The sequence below is a fragment of the Oryza sativa genome, chromosome 6 (genome assembly GCF_034140825.1).
Source record: "Oryza sativa Japonica Group chromosome 6, ASM3414082v1".
NCBI lineage: Eukaryota > Viridiplantae > Streptophyta > Magnoliopsida > Poales > Poaceae > Oryza > Oryza sativa.
This window is the reverse complement of record NC_089040.1, coordinates 14,601,618-14,623,363: the sequence shown is the minus strand read 5'-3', so window position 1 is coordinate 14,623,363 and position 21,746 is coordinate 14,601,618. Positions and strand designations below refer to the sequence as shown.

Genomic DNA, 21,746 nt, shown 5'->3' with positions numbered 1-21,746 from the left:
AAATTAAAACTTTTTCATCTTTAACCTAGGACCTGGATGCAACCCAAGTGAAAGCATGCATACTCGCATAAATCATATTTTGACTTGAGTCCTTCATGTGCATTTGAATTTTTGATTTGCATTTCATAATAGGTCTCATGAATATTAACTAAGATCTAGATAAACAACTAAACCATTAGGGCCTAGTGCTAGCTAGAGGAAGTTAAAATAGAAACCATACACCTTAAAATATATCAACATGGCTAATGTCAAGCCTCACAAAACTAATTTGGACATCCATCTGAAGACATGTCATGAACATGAAAGTGAACAAATAAATTATATCATATATGGTATATTCTATCTTAATCATCTCTATAAGCATTCTCTTAATTTAATACTAAAGTAAACTTATGCATAAATAGGTAAGGAGCTTATGACATGTGTAAGATAAACTGTAATTCTAACATATCAATATCACCTCAGGATAATGAGAGTCCAAATATAACTTTTATAAACATTTACATGCATTTAGGAAAGGGAAACACATATAAGACATAAGTCTTGTGAATTATCTAAAATAATTCGTGCAAGATAAAATCATGGGAAAATTCATGTAGGCTCTACTCAACACATACAACTCACTATAATTTTGGTATAATTTAATAACTAAATTTGGTACCTCAAATAAATCAGTCAAACTAATAAAAACTAGATTAACTATAGTTCTTAATCGGCTAAAACCATACTTTGTCTAAAAGTGCATTTAACTGCATAAAAGTGTATAAGAAAAATAATTTATTCAAATACTAGGTCATTTATCATGAATAAAAATAATTTTTCCAGAATTTATCTTCTCTGTTTAGGTCTCCTAAAAATTCGAACTAGTTTCCAAAGAACCCATATTCCTCTAATTTCTGTGAGTAATCTATCCATAAATTTTTGAGTGCAACCAAAGAAAATGGAATCTAGGTATCTTCATCTACCTTCAGAAAAATCCACACTAAATTATTCTACCCACAAATTAAATAATTGAATTACTAAAGTGGGAGAGAGAAATAATCCTGAAAATCATTCAAACCTTTTGTTCACCCACGTTTCTGCCCAACCCTCTCACCCTAGCTTAAGCTTAGTTTGCCACGACCTGGACCCACCTGGCAGTCTCTTTGGCTTGCCCTTCCTCTGTGCAACATCTCTAGCCGACCAGAACTGAGAGAGAGACCGAGCCGACAGCCCTCAGGCGCGTTCGACGCGTGGCCTCGACGTGGCAGCGCCGAACCGAGGCTTCACCTCCACCCAGCTACGTCGCCACTCTTCACCCACCATCCCGGTGCCGATCCAACCAAGGGAGGAAGCTCCAGCTCTCCCTCTCCACCTCTCTTTCGTCACCGGCCGCCAAGAAGAGGGACATCGCCAACCGTCGTCGAGCCCTCTCCATCTCTAACTCATACTCGTTCCATTCTCATCTCACCATGCCGAACAACTTTGGTTTTGATCCCATTCCATTTCATCTTCTACAGCAGCGGGAACACCGCCATGTCATGGTCGCTCTAGAGCACGCTCTGTGCACCGCCGCAGGGACATCATCGCCGTTCCCGCTTATCTGGACCAAGCCGGGCCAAGCTGTCGCGCCAGCATCTTCGCCTCGACCTCCTCTCTATTTCCCTTCAAGAATATCGAAGGATGGTGCTACGAGTGTGGAGATCGTCCACCGTCTTCTTCACCTCCGGTCGCCGTCGCCATTGTCCGATTCTTCGCGTATACACCATCCCTGGGACCTCACTAACCCCATGAAAACACATGCATGTCAATTCGATGAGTGGATCGAGCCGTTGCCGTCTTCCCGGAGCTCTACACCGTCGCTGGACCATCTTCTTCACCGCTGCCGCTGTCCAGACTTTCACGCGCCTCGTTCAAGGTTCGGTGAGCACCCTTGAGCCCATAGGATTGCATACATGCATTTCATTCACTTAGAATCGAGCACCAACTCAACATGCAGTAGCAGCCTAAGCACAGCCGCCGCTCGGACTCGCCACCGGTGTTACTCCGATGTCCACTGACCGAGAAAAGTAGAGGAATGGAATCGCAATAGCATGACCTTCATTTTGTCTTTTGGTCGCACCCTCAAACGAGCCACCGTTTGCCGCTGGCAAGCTTGAGATCGAGCTCAGCCATGGCTTGATCTGCTTCAGCTCGAACCAGGGACCTCGTCACAAGAATTTAGGTTAATGTAGGGTCCTTTCTGCAAAAGCTCAAGACACACAGAACAGTCATAGGATTGCGTTTGATTTCCTGAAACCCTAGAGGCCCTTTTGCATATTGGCCTGAGACCGACAGGTGGACCCCATGAGTTTAAAATCTGAAAATGTAAAAGATAATACTAAAAGCCTTTACTTTTTAACAGCAAAACACCTAAACTTGTAAAATCCATATAAAATCAAATATAACTTATTTTGAGATGATTCAAATTTCTATAGGTTCACAAAACTATGAACTTTAATGTGGTAACATTAAGCTTGGCACCCTCAGCACAAACCTTGTCTCTAAAATGGGTCTAAGATAAATCATACATAAAGCATACACAAACTTATAAAATGCATATAAAGTACATCTCAACTCATTTTGGAGCAAACTCAGTTTCTACAGATCCAGCAACTTATGTTCTCCTATAAAGCAAAATGAAATAGTATACATACTATACATCAAATGCCTCTAAAACTATTACCTTTAAAATGACTAGTTTTAGATAAGCTGAATTTTAGAAGTTCATATAAAATTCATCTTAGATTCTTTTTGAGTAAACCCAAGTTCTGTAGAATCACCAAAACATATACTTCCAAGTTATAAAATAAAATTATATACTTACTGTATGATAAAAGCCTAAATACTTATGTAAGTAATAACAGAGCAACTTTAAATTGTAAAATTTGTAGAAAATTCATCTTTAGTCTAAATGAAGTGAACCAAATATCTATAGAACCAGCAAACAGTGGGCTTCAACATAGTAAAATAAAATATGGAACCTTCTGTACAGGTTATAGCTCTAAACTTTAAATTTATAGGATTCACATAGTATCGATTGAGCAATATGTATATATATAAATGTATATAGAAATACACTCTAGCTATAATGAAACCCAAATAAAACTTGTTAGACCAGTGAATGCATACTTCCATCCCCATCCACCAAAACTTAAGGCACTTAGCTCATATAATAATTTCTAGGTTGATATAATAAATTGCTAGAATGGACTAGAGCTCCCCTAGTTTATAAAATATGAACCATGATAATAAAGACCATAAGCCTATGAACTAAGGTTAGATTAGTTAGCTAAAATACTCATTTTATACATCACTAGCTAGATGAGGCAAGTTCTGGACTAAACCTCTAAAGCCATGAACCTATAGAACACGATACACCTATAACACGTTATAACTTGTAAAATACATAAAGAATTCATATTAACTCTAAAAATTATGAAACCAAATGTGTTAGTCTTAGAAAACATATCTTCACCCCACCAAACATAAACTTAATAAGAATCACCTTACAACAGCATTTCACAATAGTACCTAAGTAAATCCTACACTATACCGACAAAACTTCTAAAATTCATAATTCTCAAATGAAATGAGATAAAATAGAAATTCTTTCACCTAAATTCATTTTAGACCAGTACCTATTCACTATGCACAAATCATGCATTTTAGAGCATTTTGGATTTTTCGCATAATTTGGTGTTTAATTGCATAACGTGTACTTTGTATAGATGATTGCTTAATCGGTGAAGAAGTGATTTAGGTGCTGACATTTTCCAGTTGCAAGGCAAGTCCTACCTCCCTCTCTTTGATCACTTTGAACCTATGTTTTGGAGGTTATTGAAAATGTTTGCAAATCTTGCATGTCGATTGTACACTAATAAATTAAAATTTTGTTAAACTTGTTAGACAAACTCCTATTGTTTGCATTCACCTTGACCCCACGTATATCCATATCCCTCATTCCTAACCTTAGGAACAATATGACTATACCACTTTATATATGAGTTTTGGAGTCACTAGGTTACTATAATGCTTAGCCATGCTTAGAATGGTCTTCCTTGTCATTATGGGCTCATTACAAACATGAAAATTGATTTTTAATTAATCTGGACAGAACTTTAATACTTGTGATTTTTATAAATAAAATGATGGAAAACATGGATTTTAGGTTTGGGTCTCAAGTGGTGCACATATGGTCATTAGTTGTGTACCGATAGGGGGAGAGTGCGCCCAAACCGACCTAAGGACTTCACTCAATGTCAGTTCATTTCGTATACAGTACAACCACATGTGATAGTATGGGATAGCCTAAGCTTAGTAAATTATTTATGGTTTAGCCTTACATTCTGGTAGGCCGGTGTGTATGAGTTCGGATAACTCAGAGGAACTTCCTATTTACCCCGACGTGGTAGTTTAGGTGACTAAGTCTGTCCAATACAACGGTATTGTGCCACGTGGGTGGGTTCCCGTTGTGTCCGCCACCATGGCGTTAAGTTTAAGGCGTGGGCCCGCCACTTAACGGTTCTAGGTCATATAACGTGTATGGCTTAGGATGGAGTAACACGTATCGTGCTGGTGTAAGGCTAAATCATGAATTTTGGAAAAGCTTTGTTGCGGGTAATAAATCGGGTACTTATGTATCGCGTGCCATGCTCTTACATGATTATTATTTCGCATCATGTGGGTAAAGTGTACAAACTCTGCAGAGTAAAAACTAATTGATTAGCCGTGCTCGCGGACATGAGCGGCGTGTGGATATATATTGAGTATAGACTTATGTTTATTCTTCTAAATGCTGAAATTTACCTTTAAATTATGATGAGATTTGAGAATGATCTCCTTGCTGCCATGAAAGGCAATGAGGTGCATATTTATACATGATTAATGCCTATTTTGATGCCCAATATGTCAAGTACTAGCTTGCTGAAATTTATTTGAAAGTAAACCTGATTTGGAAATGTTTTATGCAAATAAAACTTGCTTTATGCTAAAAAGAACCATATTATGCCTTCCTTGATTATATGCCTTGCAAGTAGGGTGTTAGGCTTGTCTTGGTGCTTGCCAGTATATTATTTCTAATAATGTACTGACTCTTGCTGTGGAATTAACCTTTTGCTTGCAGGATTTAGACTTAGCCTTTGAGTGATGCGGGTGATCGACTGCTTCTTCTAGGACTTGAACTTAATGGGGTAAACCCCTAGTCGGTGTGCTTGTGGATTGGGTAGACAAGCTTCCGCTGTTCTATATATTTATTTGGCCGGTCGGCCAACGTAACTAAAGTAGATGTAGTTTATAATCACTTTCATCTTATTTGTGTTTGCTATGTATAATCATGCTTGAGATGAAAGTGTGAATCTAGTGCACATCCTAGGAACTAGATTCACATGAGTATGAGTTAAGAATATTTGAGATGTTGAAGATCTTTAGCCATTTTTGTCAAGTCTCCTGAATGTGTAACACATTTGGTCGCCGCCTTCGAGTGGTTTGATGGGCATATCTCAGGCTGAAGTTGACTGGCAGGCTAAAGGCCTAGCAATGTCTCCAATATTCTTCTCTCGAGGCATCGGATGTTTCATTATGTTTGTTCGATGACTTGAATTATTCACTTCATCTCTCAAATATAATGAAGGGTCCGGAAAGCCTACGACAAAAACACTTGGCGATACTGTGCACCTGATATCAGCTTTGTTGAAGTAGAGGTAATGGGAGGATCGCTACGCCGCTGGCCGAGGACCAGGTAGTAGTCGTAACTCGACCACTTGAAGTGGAAGTAGTGGGAGAATCGCTACACCTCTGGTCGAGAACCAGGTAGTAGTCGTAACCCGACCACTAGAGGTGGAAATAGTGGGAGAATCGCTACACCTCTGGTCGAGAACCAGGTAGTAGTCGTAACTCGACCACTAGAAGTAAATGTACGAGAGATCGCTATGATTGATTGGTTGAGAACCAGTGAGTAGGTGTCTCTCGATCATTTGAAGTTGGTACGAGGGCCACTATGCTGCCGGTCGAGGACCAGTCGCAGTTGTCCCTCAACCATGTGGAGTCATTTGAAGTCGTGGTGCGAGGACCACTAAGCTGCTGCTGTAGTCATACCTCGATCATCTGGTGCGAGTGATTGCTACCTTTTACTGGTTTGAGAACCAGCGAGCGAGTAAAATTATCTCTCGAACAGCAATGGAAGTGCTAGAGTTGGTTTATTACATGTGTATCTCATGTGGCCAGCATGACTCACACACCCAACTTGTAGCATATCCGGATGTCCATTCACAATCATGTCGGGTGATCAAGCCGACGGCGTTTGCGAGGAATTATCCGTTAACAACCTTTTCTCGAGTAGTCCAGCCATGGCCGGTGCTATGAGATAGGTCGTCGGTCTTCGTTGGTAGGTTGGGTGTGACGACTCAGCATTTTTCGAGAATGTTCTCGATAATGCGGTGTACTCGACCACAACCTACTCGAGTGCTCAATTGTTCCTGAAAAATATTTTCTAGAAGGCAAGACATATAGTAGAGAATATCGAGTATGTACTCAAAAAACTGTATGGATCTTCTAGTATTATTAGGATATAACGAGCATATTAAATATCAGGTATTATGTAAACCGTAAATAAACATGATTCATACAGAAGAGAATAGAGCGAGCCTCCAGCGTTACACCGTAGTCGATTTAACATCGGGGACACTTGCGCAACAGATATTGTATAAAAACATGCTCTAGGTAAACATAATAAATTATTGATCTGACAATATCGTATAAATTGTAAAAATAGGTACGATAAAATGCATGTAAAATATTGCGTACCTTTGTAGATACATGCCAGATGTATCTACGAAATTAATAAATCAATTGAATTAATTAATCTACTAATTACCTTGATTAGCCTTGGTAGTTGGTCTGGATCGTTTTATGGACGCTTAATACAGGCACGTACGGGTGGCCCACCGACATACGTATATACGTACCTAAGGCAAAATAGCCTTTGGTACATTGTAAGTGTTACTGTATGTGCATGGGTCCCATGGTATGCATGTATAATATACGTGTAGATGGCAATGCAGTCAGCCGGCTGCTTGGTTGGCAGGTCGGACGACGGGTAATTGACTCCGATCTGATGTAAGCTGATATGTCTGAATCCGATGAGGGCACCTCGTCGATTCTCAGAATAGGCTAACCGTCAGACTGATCTCGGATGTTGTCAATACCTGATGATGGTAGTTCGTCGAACTTTTTGGCGGTGGATGTCGGTTCAGAGGTAGTCGATCCGGGCAAGGCCTCACGGTTGACAACTTTGAACCGATACCCTCCATGGTGATGACGTCTTGAAGGTTGGTCGATCTCGAGAGATCGAATTGTTGACGACGATGATGGTTCTGATCTGGTTAGGTTGGATCTCCCCCTCATCTGAAGTCGTTGAGTAGCTCATTGTCGGAGAATCCATCTCTTAAACCCATCTCGTCGAAACCTTGAAGCACCAAAAGGTCCCCTACCTGGCGCGCCACTGTCGACGTTTGATGTCGCGATTCCGGTATTTGCATAGTATGGGGATCGTTGGTACTAGGATATACGCGAGACTGAGGTAAAAGAGACGGAGACGAGGATTTTTATACAGGTTCGGGCCCCTGAATTGTCAGGTAATAGCCCTACATCCTGTTGGCCGAAGCTGGTATTGCTCTTATTCACCATAATCACACCAGTACAATATTTGGGGTAGCATATCTAACTGTTGTCGACATGGCGGTCTGTAGTTCTGACTCGTAGTCGACAACAGGGTAGTCTTCCTCCTCGAATCCGTGCCCGGCGAGATCAGAGATAACGCTTTCGTCTCTCCTGACAGTATCTGGAGACACTATAGGGGACTAGCCGTGCTTATCCCTAAAGTCGATATCCGGCGTCTTATCTTGGCGTATGTTGGCTTGTATGTTGATCTTCTGTCTTCTATGGTGGGTGTTGATTGAGGTGGTCGTGTCCCTTCTCCTCCTAGGGGGCCTTGTATTTATACACATAGGTGTCCCCTTGTCTAAGTAAAACTAGAGAAACCAATATGGATACAATCCGAGCAGTCCTTGTCGTTTCCACGTAAAACTCTGGTTGTATTTCTTTATCCGGAACTCTCTCGAGGTCAGTTTTCGTATAAGACATGGTATGTGGTGGGTCCTGCCGAGATTTAGTCGACTACTATTAGGTATATGGTATCCATAACCCTGATAGAAATATAATCATGTGTGATCTTATTGTAAAGATTTAATTGTAACGAATATAACGATGTGATTGGATCATAGATTGAACAATTAGTTTAAGAGAAAAATCGTTTGAAAACTAGTAGCGGCAGGAGGCGCGGGCGTCCGATTTTTCCTTCTGACGTCGGATGCCCGGCGCGCAGCATTTACCGCATCTTTCTCGGGGGCATCAACCAAACAAACCCGAAAATGCTCACACCCGGATGACCAGTGGGGTGGAGAAAAATCGGACGCTGTCTGCCACTACAGCATGCAAAGAATCTTTTCTTTTCTTATTTCTTCAAAAGATTTTTTATCGTAAACTATTTATCTAATCTACGATCTGATTGCACCCCTAAATTCGTTACAATTAAATCTTTACAACAAGACCACACATGATTATATTTCGACAAAAAAATATTTTATTTTTTTTATTGATTTTTTTAATGTTGCATGTGGCCTCTTTTGATGTTTCAACCAGTAGTTTTACAGTGTTTCAGCTAGTGTACTCATGATGTTTCACTGTGTATGGATCAAATGTTGCAGTGGAACGCGCCGTTGCAATAAATCACCCACATATTTTGGAAACCCTCTATTAAGGGAATTTGGTTTTTTTTCCACAAAAAATGTTTCACCTAGTGAACTCACAATATTCCACTATGTATAGATCTAATGTTGCAGTGAACTGAAATATTTCATTGCAATAAAAACCCACATATTTTGGAAACCTCCTATTAAGGGAATTCGTTTCATTTTTTGTTTCACCGAAAAATGTTCCACCTAGTGTACTTATAATGTTTCACTATAATGTTTCACTATGTATAGATCTAATGTTGCAGTGAACTGAAATATTCTTTCGCTATTTGCTGAAACATTGTTTTTATATAAGGTGAAACAACACCAAATTTAAATGAGTGAAACATTTGAACAATTCCGATATATCTGGTGGAACATCGTGTAACATTTAAAAATAATTTAATAATAAGCTAAATTTTTTTTCATCGGAATATATCCATGTGTGATCTTGTTTTGAAGATTTAATTGCAATGAATTTAATGGTGTAATCGAATCATAATTTAGATAAGTAATTTAAAAAAAAATCAGTTTAAAAGTAGTTTTGCACGTCCCTCCAGCATCAGCATCGGACGTCCGACGGCGTAGCCCTCTCCAAACAAACCTTTCGAAACCCCTTTCCCTTTCTCTACCCGCAAAACCCCATCAGTCTGCTGCGGCCATAGCGAACTGTAGGGTAGCTTCGCCTTAGATGGCGCTCGCTAGGGTTTCTCCCCCCGCGTTCTCCTCCCCCTTCCTGATCCATTCCTTACTGCGCCCCTTCTCTTCGCCCTCCTCCGTCTTGCGCCCTCGCGTGACTCGCGTCCCCCACCACCGAGGCTTCGCCATCGCCGCCGCCTTATCTCAGGCCTCTCCGCTTCCCTCTGCGGACGGGGATGGGGCGGTGATGGAGGCGCCGCCGCGGCCGAGCTCCAGGCGCCCATGGAAGCCCACGTGCCTGTACTACACCCAGGGGAAATGCACCATGGTGGGATTTTCCTTCCCTTTCTCGCGATTCACTGTCGTTTGGTTAATGTAATTTTCTGTTGCCCCTTGTGACCTGCGGTTCAGGTGGGTTGGATACCGTATCAATAGGTTAGATTCAGGTTCAGGTGGGTGGGTACCGTATCAATTAGGTTAGATTCAGTGCATGAGTTAATAATTAAATATGAGGATGTGAGTTTGAACTTGATGCTGGGAGAAGATAATCTCTTGTGGAGTTGTTGTTATTTTGTGGAGAAGTATAATAGTATTGATTAGTAAAACCTTAGCCTTGTAGGAGCGTCAAATTATAACAATGCCTGTATCCTCCGCTTGCTTAATTACCTTTTTAAGCCATGCACTACTGGATTTCCTGCAGTGAACCAGCTATTCTACCTCATGAATTTGGGTGTGCCAATTAATCATCCAGTGTGCTAGCTTTGAGTGAGACATGCTACTGCCTGCTGTACTGAATTTGTCGTATGACCATTCTTAAAATTGTATCTGTCGCTAAAGTTGCTCTATGGGCTGGTGTTTTTCCCCATTTCTTTTTTTAGAAACCATGTTTGCGGACGCTGCAATGAAAGCTGTAGTTTCTTAATCTGCACTGCGTATTGCTTTGAATTTGTGGCTAGCAATTTTGTTTGAGGCTGTAGGTGGGCAAAACATTTTGTTTGAGCCTTGTTTCTTACATAAAAATGGGCCTAACTTGAGGTTTTTGTAATTGAGAAAAACATTTGTCAGAGTAGACACGACTAGTTAAGAAAGCTTAGCCATAGAATGGCAAAGCATATATTTGTCTGGAAAAAATAAAAGGCAGTCTAGTTAGTGTACCCAATCATGGGCCAAAACAATTAAGTGGGACACTTGCAATGTTTGTGAAAGAGGAACAAATTTAGGATTCTAGCTTTGCTAATCTCCTACATGGTAGAGCAGTTGGCTGACAATGGATACCTCCCATCCCATGGTCAGTTTCTGATATGAACAAAGCATAGAAGGAAGGAGAATCTGCAATTCTGCATGGAATGTTACCTTAGTATCATCAAATAATATCCACGGTTGCTATGTTGTCTGTTGTCTGCTAGAAGTGCTTCCTTTGATGCTCATTCAGAAAAGTTCAATAGTTTACTAATCTTGAAGCACTGTGGTTAATATCAGGTGAGACATCAATCTGTCTCAGCATATAAAATAAATCAAATTGTAGATTACATATAGCTGCACAGTTGGGGGGTATAAGTTTGGATTGCGTTAAAGATTTGATCTTCTCAGATTAGTGCAAATTCGTCTCACTTACTATTGTCAAACTTCCCTTAATTTGTAAACTTTTATAAAAGTGGAGTACTTAATTGGCATAATTTGTATATACATAAGCACCATATTTTATTGCTTAGCAAGGATATGTAACCCATTTGAATCTGACTTTCAAACCACAACCTTAGTGCAATACAAGCTGCTTGGCTGAACAGTATTTATGACTCTACTGTCCTTCCTTCAATCTTCATTGCTTCCTACAATTGTAAACTGTTGGTTGTCGTATTGCTCCAATGATTAATACTACCTTTTATTCTTTGTAGCCTTGTCTGTAGTTTGTTGGCTCTTAATTTTGCTGAATAAAAAAAATCTGAGGCTAAACATTTTCTATCTGTGCTATATTGCCTTGACACTTGCACACTGAACCTAGCTCACAGGCCATGGCTACAATCTCTCAAATGCTGTCTACAAAGTAAGTTTTAATTAGTATTTTTTTTAAATTCTGGGAAGCAATACACATTTTAGGATGCAACTGTTGCTCTCATGCTGATTTAATCCGTTTTTATGTTATTTTTCAGAAATACACTATATGTTGCATCAAGCCTCTCATCATCTTCTTGTTAGCTTATTAGCCACAGCCAAAATTTGAATTTTGAAACTTAATTTTGGAGTTGATTTTGGGGTTTTTAGAACCTGGTCTATTTTCCAGCATTGGCTTTTAAACCACTAATAACACAGATATCAAAGTTTTACACAGCAATTATTTCCAGTTGCTTCTTTTATTTCTCCATGTCTTATGAGCCGTAGCTCAAACGGTCAGAGATTATGTTTTAAGACTTTTTTGTGTTCTATCTTCTTCATGTGCAAGCAGCCAAACAATTAGCTTCATCTTTGTGCAGCACGACATCATTAATCATGCCCTAACATGACATGGATACGCCAAAAGCAAAGCTGCAAATGAAAATGTGCGCATTTGTTAGAAAGGGTGGTTTGATGCTTATGTCTTCACCAGATTCCACCTAACTAGAACAACTTTAGCCTTCCAGTTCTGTAAAACCATTAGCATGGTATTTAATGGTCTTTTTTTAAGGTGAGGGGAAATTTTCCCTACCCTTTTCCTAGAGTCAAATATTTTATTTGTCACCTCTCATGCTCTCTAAAATGTACTCCCTCCATTTCAAAATATAGGGCGTATTTTGTCTTATTAGGACAAGGCTTTGACTAACTTCTTTCCTAATATATTCTTTATGTGACACAAAAGTATAACCATAAGAAAGTAGTTTTGAAGACGAATCTAATAACATCAATTTTGCCTCACAAAAATTATATTATAATAGAGTAATTGTTGGTCAAAGTTGTCTGAAGAAAACAAAATACGCTTTATATTTTGAAATGGAGGGAGTAAGAGGTAATAATGGGTATTTGGCAACTTTTGATTGCCTTATGACAACTTAATTGAATTTTAGTTACAGCACATAGGTTTCTTAAATTCGTGAATATGTACAGAATCAGGATATTAAGTAACCTAAACCCAATAGGAAATAATTATTGCAGTAACCGTAGTTTTCAACCACATACAATGACTAAAATGTTGTTGACATGTATTAGAACCCCTTTTTTGGTAATGAACCCCCACATGCAACTTGAGAGGACACTGCATATTTTATAAGATTGAACATATATAGTTCTTAAACGTGAGAATCTACTACTGACGATGCTAATTATTGTTACCATCGTATCAATCATTTGATAAGTAATATTATGATTCTATCTAGGAGGAAGAGACAATAAAACCAGTGTAAAGTTGTAAACATTACAAAAAATGGAATTTTAAAATAGTTTTCAAAAAGCAGCAAAAAAACACGATGGAGCATCTGAAAAACACCATTAACAAATAATCTCTAAAGGTAACAGGCATAGACTATCCAAACAACATATGAGAAATGCCATTTCATAATCTATTCTGAACTTGGCATGGGTATCAAGTAAGCATACCATCAAGAAACTTGTTGTGCGGGTAGATGGGGCATCTTCCGGATCATCATTGAAATGCACTGCTATGGGAGCACAATATAATTAAATTGAACCAAAATTGCATCTTATGTTTTCTTACCAGTTCTTGATGTGGAAACCCAACCATAGGATCACAGGGAGAAGCAGCCAGGCAAACGGTTGTGCTGGCTCAGTATGCATGGAGCCCATAATCACACGTTGCAATTCAAACCTTTATTATTTGAGGATTTAGGAAGAGAGGACATCACCTTAACCTGCGGCTTCTGCTCTGCTTCTCCATGATCAGCATAGTGGCTACGGCTCACTCATCAAAGCGTTGCGTAGTGCCCTAACCCACAAATCACTCTGTCAATTGCTTGTATTGTTTCAGATAACGTGCTTCTACAAATGATCCCTCACTACCTGAATCATGTATGCCTAGAAAACATCCATAATGCACTACATGAATATCAACACAAGTGCCTTCATAGTGCACTACCTGAATCATGTCTGCCTAGTAAACATCCTGCTAAAATCATCCTAGATGAAACATTGGCATAAGGCTGTTATTATCGCAGGCTTCTTGTTGACCCCATAAAAAACATTTGGAAACAGTGTCTCTAAATTCCCATCCCAGCAAACTAAAATGTTGTTTATAAAAATGCGAGTAGCACCAATCAGTGATTATAGCAGCTCATTCCTCATGCAGAGAGAGAGGTTAGAATAAGGATGACTATGCATTCAGGATAGTCTTAACAAAACTAACAACCTTGACTAACCTGGCATAGAGATCATGTGTGTGCAATCCCGAGAAAGGTACTAAATCACCACATGTGAATCGATAGAAGAGATCATACAGATATTTGTGATGAGCCCCTGCAATATGTCCACAGGCAAAACAAGCTCAGAGACTTGCTTAGGAGCACAATAAAAGACAAATCATGTAATTACAAGCACCAAATTTCTGTTCTGTTTTCTTACTTTTTATACAACCCCCTACTGGGAATAAACTAAGCATGTTCTTGTTGATAGTTGATTGACATTGATGATTCACTGAAATATTTGTTAAATCTAAATTACTTTCCACTGGAAACATAATAACAAATCCAAGGAAGGAGGTTCTGCATGTAAACCTACAAGGATAATTCACAGAAACGTACTCAGACTTTAGTAGTACCTCAAGACATTTCATCGAGCAGTTCATGAGCACCAAAAACGTCTAATGTTTTCCTCCTCTTCCTTGTTCTCTCTGCATCCTTCTATTCTCTGGCCATAGCAGCAGCACACGGCAGCACATACATTGGCAGGAGGTCAGCGCAGAGCGGAAGCAAATCCACAACAAATCGGCAAGAGCAAGGTGATGGCAGCAACAGCAACAACAGCACAGGGAGGACGTTGACGGTGGGTTTTTCTTTTTGCCATCAGCGGTTGGGGCGACAGGGTGGAGGCAGCGCGAGGGAAGGGAGGCCCTAGCGACCCGGCATGGAGGCTAAGGAGGGAGAGGAGACAGTGCGAGGGACATGAGGTCCCTTCGATCCGGCGACGGTGACGGCGACAGTGGTGGCGCGGTGGAGGAGCCATCGGCAGGGGAGGAGGGATGCCGAAGGGATGGGGCGTTGGTGGTGGGAACCGTCGCGGGAGAGATTGGGCACGGGTGGAGGGAAAGGAGCGTGGAGGGATCAATCTGGGAGCGCAGCTAGATGGATCGATCAGGAGTGCTGGATCTCGCGATTGTACGGTTAATATTACGCGTGTCTGTCAGGGTTGGATTCACCGCCACCACTACGTTGTTTTGAAGTAATATAGATATAGATTACCAGATAGATTTCTTGAAAACATTCTTAATATTAGGATTGATTTATACCCCCTAAAGAAAATAGAATTTAATATATTAGTTGAAAGTGTTGGACAGAATTGTTGAGATATCCTATACAAAAGAATAGATATACAAATTTAAGTCTGGGCTCTTTAGAACCCTCGACACTAATTTCCTAAAAAGTTAAAAATAACTTTGTGTTTGTAAACTCTAATGGTTAAAGGGGATCAATGAATCTTCTGCAGTTCTGCTAAGAATATCATCCAAAAGAAGTAAGGAAAATGCATAGCTACTTTAAACTTCTATGAATTCTTTCCTAGAGGCCCAAATAGTGTTACGTTTATTTCATCATAAACTAGATTTGCTGTATAACTTGAATTAAGATTAATACAGATTAGGCTGCCAGTAGCATGACTTCTCTATGGGCTGAGGTTTTTTTTTCTATATTTGTTATAGATCATTCTGTTTGAATGTTTTCCAGACATATTTGGAACTCTTTTACATACTAGCTTGCAATTGAGAATTGTCTATTTATTGGAAGCACTGTTGTAATTGAGATTTATACTTCTTCAGTTGAATGATACTTTGCATCTTGAGAAATTCAATCACAATCTGCCAACAGACCTTCCAGTGAATTATTCAGCTGCAGATAAAGTGAAATCTCAGAAATTGGATTACTTTTTGGTCCTTGATTTGGAAGGTAAGGTTGAAATTCTTGAATTCCCAGTTGTAATGATTGATGCCCAAAGCATGGAGTTCGTCGATTCATTTCACAGGTATAGCCCATCTGTACATTAATAGTTATTGAAATATTCTTCTCAATACATAAGACTATTTGAATGATTACCAAACTCGCCCCCAAACATAGATGAGTTTTGCAACTTTTATTTCTCTAATTTCTTGTGAATATTCTTTGGTGGTAATATAGTTCTTTATTAGTTTAAATACAGAAGGTTTAGCTTTGTATGGTTCTCATTTCACTCAGTTGAGCACCAAGAACTATTATCAAGATTAGTGAGAAATTTAATCGAAGAACTATGAGATTAAGATTTAAGATGCAATATTTGAATCCCTTTTGTGGAATATGTTGTCTTTTTTACTTCGATTTTTTTTTTTTGAAAATATGTTCACTCATTCTGACTTACCGATATTATACTTCCCTCAACCATCTAAGGATCCTGCCTCTCTTTTGCAACTCGTTTGTTAGAGTGTTTTTCTCTTTTCCCGTCACTCTACTCAAGGCTAGTTGATCATCAAACTTCCCACAAGACCATCTCTTACGGAGAAAATTCTTGAAAACTTATGCAAATTTATAGTTTTCAAAGCTTTCAACAAAAAAGGGGCACTTAAGAGAAATCATAAATTCCTGTAAGAACTTTTTACAACACAATTGAGGAATATTGAAAATTTTTCATTATTTCAACATATATATTTGAGGAAAATTTGATGTAACTATACTATTCGAAAGCGCCTCAATCATTTCAATTTTCATGCGGTGAACCTAAAAAAGTTCTCTAGGGTATTTTTATTTGTGAAATTATGAAAGATTTGTTTCAGGGTAATCCATGATCTTTTTCAGGATTTTTGTATTCTTTTTCGATTTTTTATTAAGTTAACTTCATAACGGCATTATTCTTAAAAGTAAATTTGGTTGTAACCAGTGTTGACTGAGCATGGATGCCAAAAAGGAGAGATTTAGTGGTTTAGTAACGGAAGAGGGGCAAGGAGAGGTTTACTGTTGACTGAACAGGGATGGTAGAAAACATAATATAGTCTTAAAACTCGCAATGAATGGCAAAATTAAAATTTCAGTATATTGTTCTGTTTCATACAGGAGAGCCCATGCTGGTTGAGATGTGTAATAATTGAGTGAATTAAAACATATAAGCATATAACTGAATACAAATTAAATTTTTAGGAAGGTATTCCCTCCGTTTCATATTATAAGACTTTCTAGCATTGCCCATATTCATATAGATGTTAATGAATCTAAACACATATATATGTCTAGATTCATTAACATATATATGAATGTGGGCAATGCTATAAAGTCTTATAATATGAAACGGAGGAAGTACATTTTATGACTAGATGGATGCACATAAACCGCTACAATTGGAAATTTTGCAACAGCTATACTGCAGCTAGAGTGTGTCTAGGGATTCATGGACAAACAACAGAACCAAAAATATTTTTCCTGGTTTTACTTTTCTGTTCTTATCCAATGGTTCTGCATGACTCAAGTTCTTAATTTCCTCCCAAAAATATCCTTTTGAATTTCTACTTTCTAAAAGAAAGAATCAAGGTCCTGAATTTACATGCTGTTTGTTCTTTGCAAAATCTAAAAACCATAGGATATCAATATCATGAATATGGGCAATGCATGTTTGGTTGAGTGCCAACCTTTGCTAAACTTGTGGCAACCAAGTTTGACCAACTAAGGCTAGCGTTTGGTTCATGCCACAAGTGAGTTATGCCACACTTTCTGTTAGCTGGTCCACTTGTCATAGAGTGAATTTTTTGCCACAACTTGTCACAATTGTGGCCAACAAATTCTTGGCCACACAATGTGCGGCATGCCACACGCCAAATATATTGTTATGGAACCATCCAAACAGCCCATATATACCACACATGCAGAAAATATCCTCTAAAGACATGCCATTTTAGCTGGTGTCATGGGCATTGGGCTTAGAGGCGACCCACTGGACAGCCCAATACATGGTGTGTGAATAATACTCGCATGATAGTGTAGCATTTGTTACAGTCAGACAAATTATATCAGCTGTTTCTTTCTTGTGTGATGCTGTAAGTTTGAATAGACATCTAAATATTTTAAATAAGTGAGAAAAATGTGACACTGTAACATTGTATAACTTAGTATATGCAATATTTCATATTGTTTTATTCGTTTGTGATGTTAATCCTTTCTGTATTTTCTTGCCTTTTCAGTAATATCAGTTACTATCTCTATCCCCTCGTGTGTTGCTTGTAGGTTTGTACACCCTACTGCGATGAGTGAGCAAAGAATAAGAGAATATATTGAAGGGAAATATGGGAAATTTGGAGTTGACCGGTATTTGTAGCACTATTTAACTCTGTTTCTCACTGCAGAATAACTTGTTTGATGATTTGATCGTAATTTTCAGTAGCTATACATCATTAACTATTTTGCTGTTAAAGCGGGAGTCGTTTTTTTTTTCCTTAACATAGGTTCAGTTAGTCTTATCATGAATGTAACCCATGAATTGGCTGGTTATATGGATACATCTAGAGGCGAATCAAACCCTTTAGCTTGTAAAATTTCTAGATTCTTCAGTTGTCTTATTTATCATTTTCTTTATGAGTTTGTAACTTCAGTTTGTGATGTTCTAAACTGTATCCACTGGTCTAGGTTTAATCTAGTTTGGTTTGCTTTATTTCTTGTATAAAATGTTCTATATATTTTATTTCTTGATTGCATTCCTTCTTATGGATTGAGTTTTGTATACCACTATCCTTTTGGTAAAACTGTGTTTTGTCATCAACCCATCTTCATTAGTCACCTGTATTTTATGCATATTATCACTTTGTGTTTGCAGTGTTATTCCATTGTCATCCTAAAATATTTCTATGATCTAGAATTCTTGACGTGCATTTGTTAACTCTAGATATGTGGAAGTAATATGTACTAATTTGTTGTGTAATATGTAGTGTATGGCATGATACTGCTATACCTTTCATGGAAGTACTTCAAGAGTTTGAAGACTGGATCGAACATCACAAATTTTGGAAAAAGGAGCAAGGAGGAGCACTCAACAGTGCAGCATTCATCACTTGGTAATTTATTGCTGCTAATGTTATAAATTTTAGGGAAGTACTGATATATTCTTTCAGTTATGCCATTGCACTTGTGCAAAAAAGATGTTATTTGTACTTGTAGTTTGATAGTGTCTGCATTCTTTTAGGTTTAGGATCCTGGTGGAACAGGAACTTTGGAAAATTTTGGAGGTTAGAGTTGATTGAAAAGTATGTCATACTTTGTTTCACAAATTTTCTTGGTGGGTTTTGTGTTGCATCTAGTACATATCTCCTTAATTCATGGCTGGAATTCGAGTTAACAGTGATGCTTTAGATTCTATATATTACTATCAGTGTAATCCTCGTGTGTTCATAAATATTGCAGTGGGAATTGGGATCTGAAGACAAAGGTACCTGAACAGTGCAGGGTTTCAAAAATTAAGTTACCTTCTTACTTTATGGAGTGGATCAATTTGAAGGATATCTATCTCAACTTCTATAACAGAAGGGTAGCTAAACTCAACCCATTAGCCCATTACATATTGTTCTGTTGGAATTCAGATTTGTTGTTCATTTTGTTCATGATGAGAGTCAATGTGCATCCATGAATATTTAATATTTATTGTGTTTTGCTAGGCTACCGGAATGATGACAATGATGAGGGAGCTACAAATGCCAATCGTCGGAAGCCATCATCTCGGTATAGATGATGCAAAAAATATAGCAAGGGTTGTTCAGCGTATGCTAGCTGATGGTGCTGTAATGCAAATTACTGCAAAGAGGCAATCAGCTACTGGCGATGTGAAATTTCTTTTCAAGAATCGGATCAGGTAAAAGGAGCATTATGGGATGTAATTATTTACACACAGCAGCTAGAAGATGAGAAGATGCCCTCCGGTGAAATGAAACAATAGTTTGGCCCTAGTAACCGCTTGGGAGTTGGGACCAGAGAAGTGTTGGACTGCTGATGGTTCATGTTGGGTCAAGGCGTCAAAGGCAAGAGAATGAAGCTCCCAAATTCCAAGGTTCTGCAAATGCCTTTCCACGGGAGAGATGCCAGTAGCCCAGTATACCAGAGGCCTTGTTGCCCAAAAAGGAACCGCAAAGAAGTGTAGGAGCTCACATGCGGTGGTCTGGTAAATCTGACCCTGTTTTGCTTTTGGCACTGACAGTAATACGCGTACACCCGAATGGCCGAATATGTGCTTTGTCCTATACTCCACGTACTTCATCTATCTTACATTATAAGATGTTTTGTTTTGAATAGATTCATACATGATCTATGTATGTCCCTTTATATATATGTGTTTAAATTTAATAGATGTTAGTGAGGGACGGAGAGAAACATCTTATCAATTATAATGTGGAACGGTGTACTTGAGTTTTTTGCCTGAGCTGAAATGTTTTAGAATTGTTTCATTTGTTAAATATGTAAGCCCTTGTATTTCTTTTTCAATTACATAAAAACAGACGCGCCACCACCACACCAAATATGATTTCCATGTGAGCTCTTAAAATTATATTTGTTGATGTACTGTTATTAACAGAATACACCTTAGCGGTAATAAATGCCTGCTTCAGTACGTAGCTTTTCATGGCATTTTGATAATATAATGACATGAGAGTGTGAGACTAGATTGCCGTCGTTATACTGCTACAAGTTCAATGGCAAAACATACACTAAAAGATATTGGGCTTATATTTAATTGCTCATAAATGCAATCTTTTGTATACAAGTATCGACAAACCGAGGCTTATACTGAATTATTGTTAGATACTCTGTCCGTTCCAATATAAGTGCACTTCAGAATTTATTGTTAGATACTCTATCCGTGTACTTTAGAATTGGATGTGACATTTTAGAATTGGATGTGACATTTTATACGTGTTTAGACTTGTTGTATTAAGTGTCACATTTAATCCTAGATGCACTGATATTAGGATGGAGGGAGTAAAACTTTTTTGGTTCATGTGACCGGCCGTTCTTGTAAGCTTTGGTTGGGTGCAGCTAATCTTTTATAAGAGCGAGTACAATAGCATGCTATAAGTCAGCTGTAAGCACATGGAGAAGAGAAGCAATATGCTATAAGTCAGCTGTAAGCACATATGGAGAAGAGAAGTAGTATGCTACAAGTCAGCTGTAAGCACATATGGAGAAGAGAAGAGAGAAGGAAAGCGGACTACAAATTTGTAGCTAGCTGCAGCACAAACTCTAATATGTTGTGTGTATGAGAAGTGGGACCATATATTAACTATAATGCGTTATGTGTGTATGAGAAATGGGACTATATATTAATTATTGTATAAATAAGCTATTAGATTAGCTATGGACAATTGAAGCTAGCAGTTGGCTATACTATTAAACTTGCTCTAAGCAAATAGCACAAATTAATCGGCAACTGAAGGTAGCCCCACGCTCGGCATCCTTTTAGAGCAAGTTTAATAGTATAGCCAACTACTAGCTACAAATCATCTATAGCCAATGTAATAACCAATTCATATAATAGTTGCTTACTATGTTATTAATACCTGGTCCCACCTGTCATATACACATTACGTTTTGGAGTCCGTGCTGCAGCTGGTTATAGATCTATAGCCCGTTGCTTTTCTCTTTCTTCCTTTTATCTCTTTAAAATATGTTTATAGCTGGTTTATAGCCTGCTATTATATCTGCTCTTAGCTATCTGCCACCAATGGTGTGGTAACCGAGGATGAAAGCGACCAGGGCACAGGGCACAGTTCCCCATGACACAATCACCTAGATTATATTATTAGGGCACTAATCACCTTTCTTTTCCCTAATCACCTATGGAACTTCTTTCCATGCAATGCAAAGCCAAGCATGTAATGACACCTCAAACAAAACACCATTAGCTTGGAGAGTGTGCGTCTGGTCACATGATGTTTAGTTAATGGCCAATTGTGCCATTTTGGACGTAGCACATACAATAGCTCGCACAATTATTGTGCAAAATTACAATTCCTACAGCACGAAAACAACAACAAAGTATACAGATTCACATCGCTCGTAAGAGGGTTACAAAGGTGAATTGAGAGCTGAACTAGGGTTTTCCGGATTTCGAAAAGTCTCCCTCCTAGTGGTAAGACCCCTCCTTTTTATAGTCTAAGGCGGTGTA

The 21,746-nt window shown here is 38.6% G+C and overlaps 1 protein-coding gene and 1 long non-coding RNA gene across 4 annotated transcripts; both read left to right on the top strand.

The window, feature by feature from the left end:
• Positions 1–1,267: 1,267 nt before the first annotated feature.
• Positions 1,268–5,461, top strand: LOC136356806 (uncharacterized). The gene is made up of 3 exons (XR_010741811.1): positions 1,268–1,897; positions 3,750–3,805; positions 5,144–5,461. It is a non-coding gene; the product is annotated as an uncharacterized lncRNA (long non-coding RNA).
• A 3,979-nt stretch (positions 5,462–9,440) lies between these two features.
• LOC9267223 (uncharacterized exonuclease domain-containing protein At3g15140) lies at positions 9,441–20,003 on the top strand. 3 transcript variants are annotated; one of them, XR_010742020.1, is made up of 7 exons: positions 9,441–9,777; positions 15,403–15,605; positions 17,825–17,905; positions 18,523–18,648; positions 18,777–18,819; positions 18,995–19,118; positions 19,246–20,003. XR_010742020.1 is itself a non-coding variant. In XM_015787993.3 (6 exons), exons 1-6 carry the CDS (start codon positions 9,502–9,504, stop codon positions 19,441–19,443), a joined length of 1,008 nt encoding a protein of 335 aa, XP_015643479.1. In that variant the 5' UTR covers positions 9,441–9,501; the 3' UTR covers positions 19,444–20,003. The 3 variants fall into 3 exon arrangements, 2 of the variants coding, with proteins under 2 accessions (XP_015643479.1, XP_066167686.1); XM_015787993.3 differs by lacking the exon at positions 18,777–18,819; XM_066311589.1 differs by lacking the exons at positions 17,825–17,905; positions 18,777–18,819.
• The last annotated feature ends 1,743 nt before the right edge of the window (positions 20,004–21,746 follow it).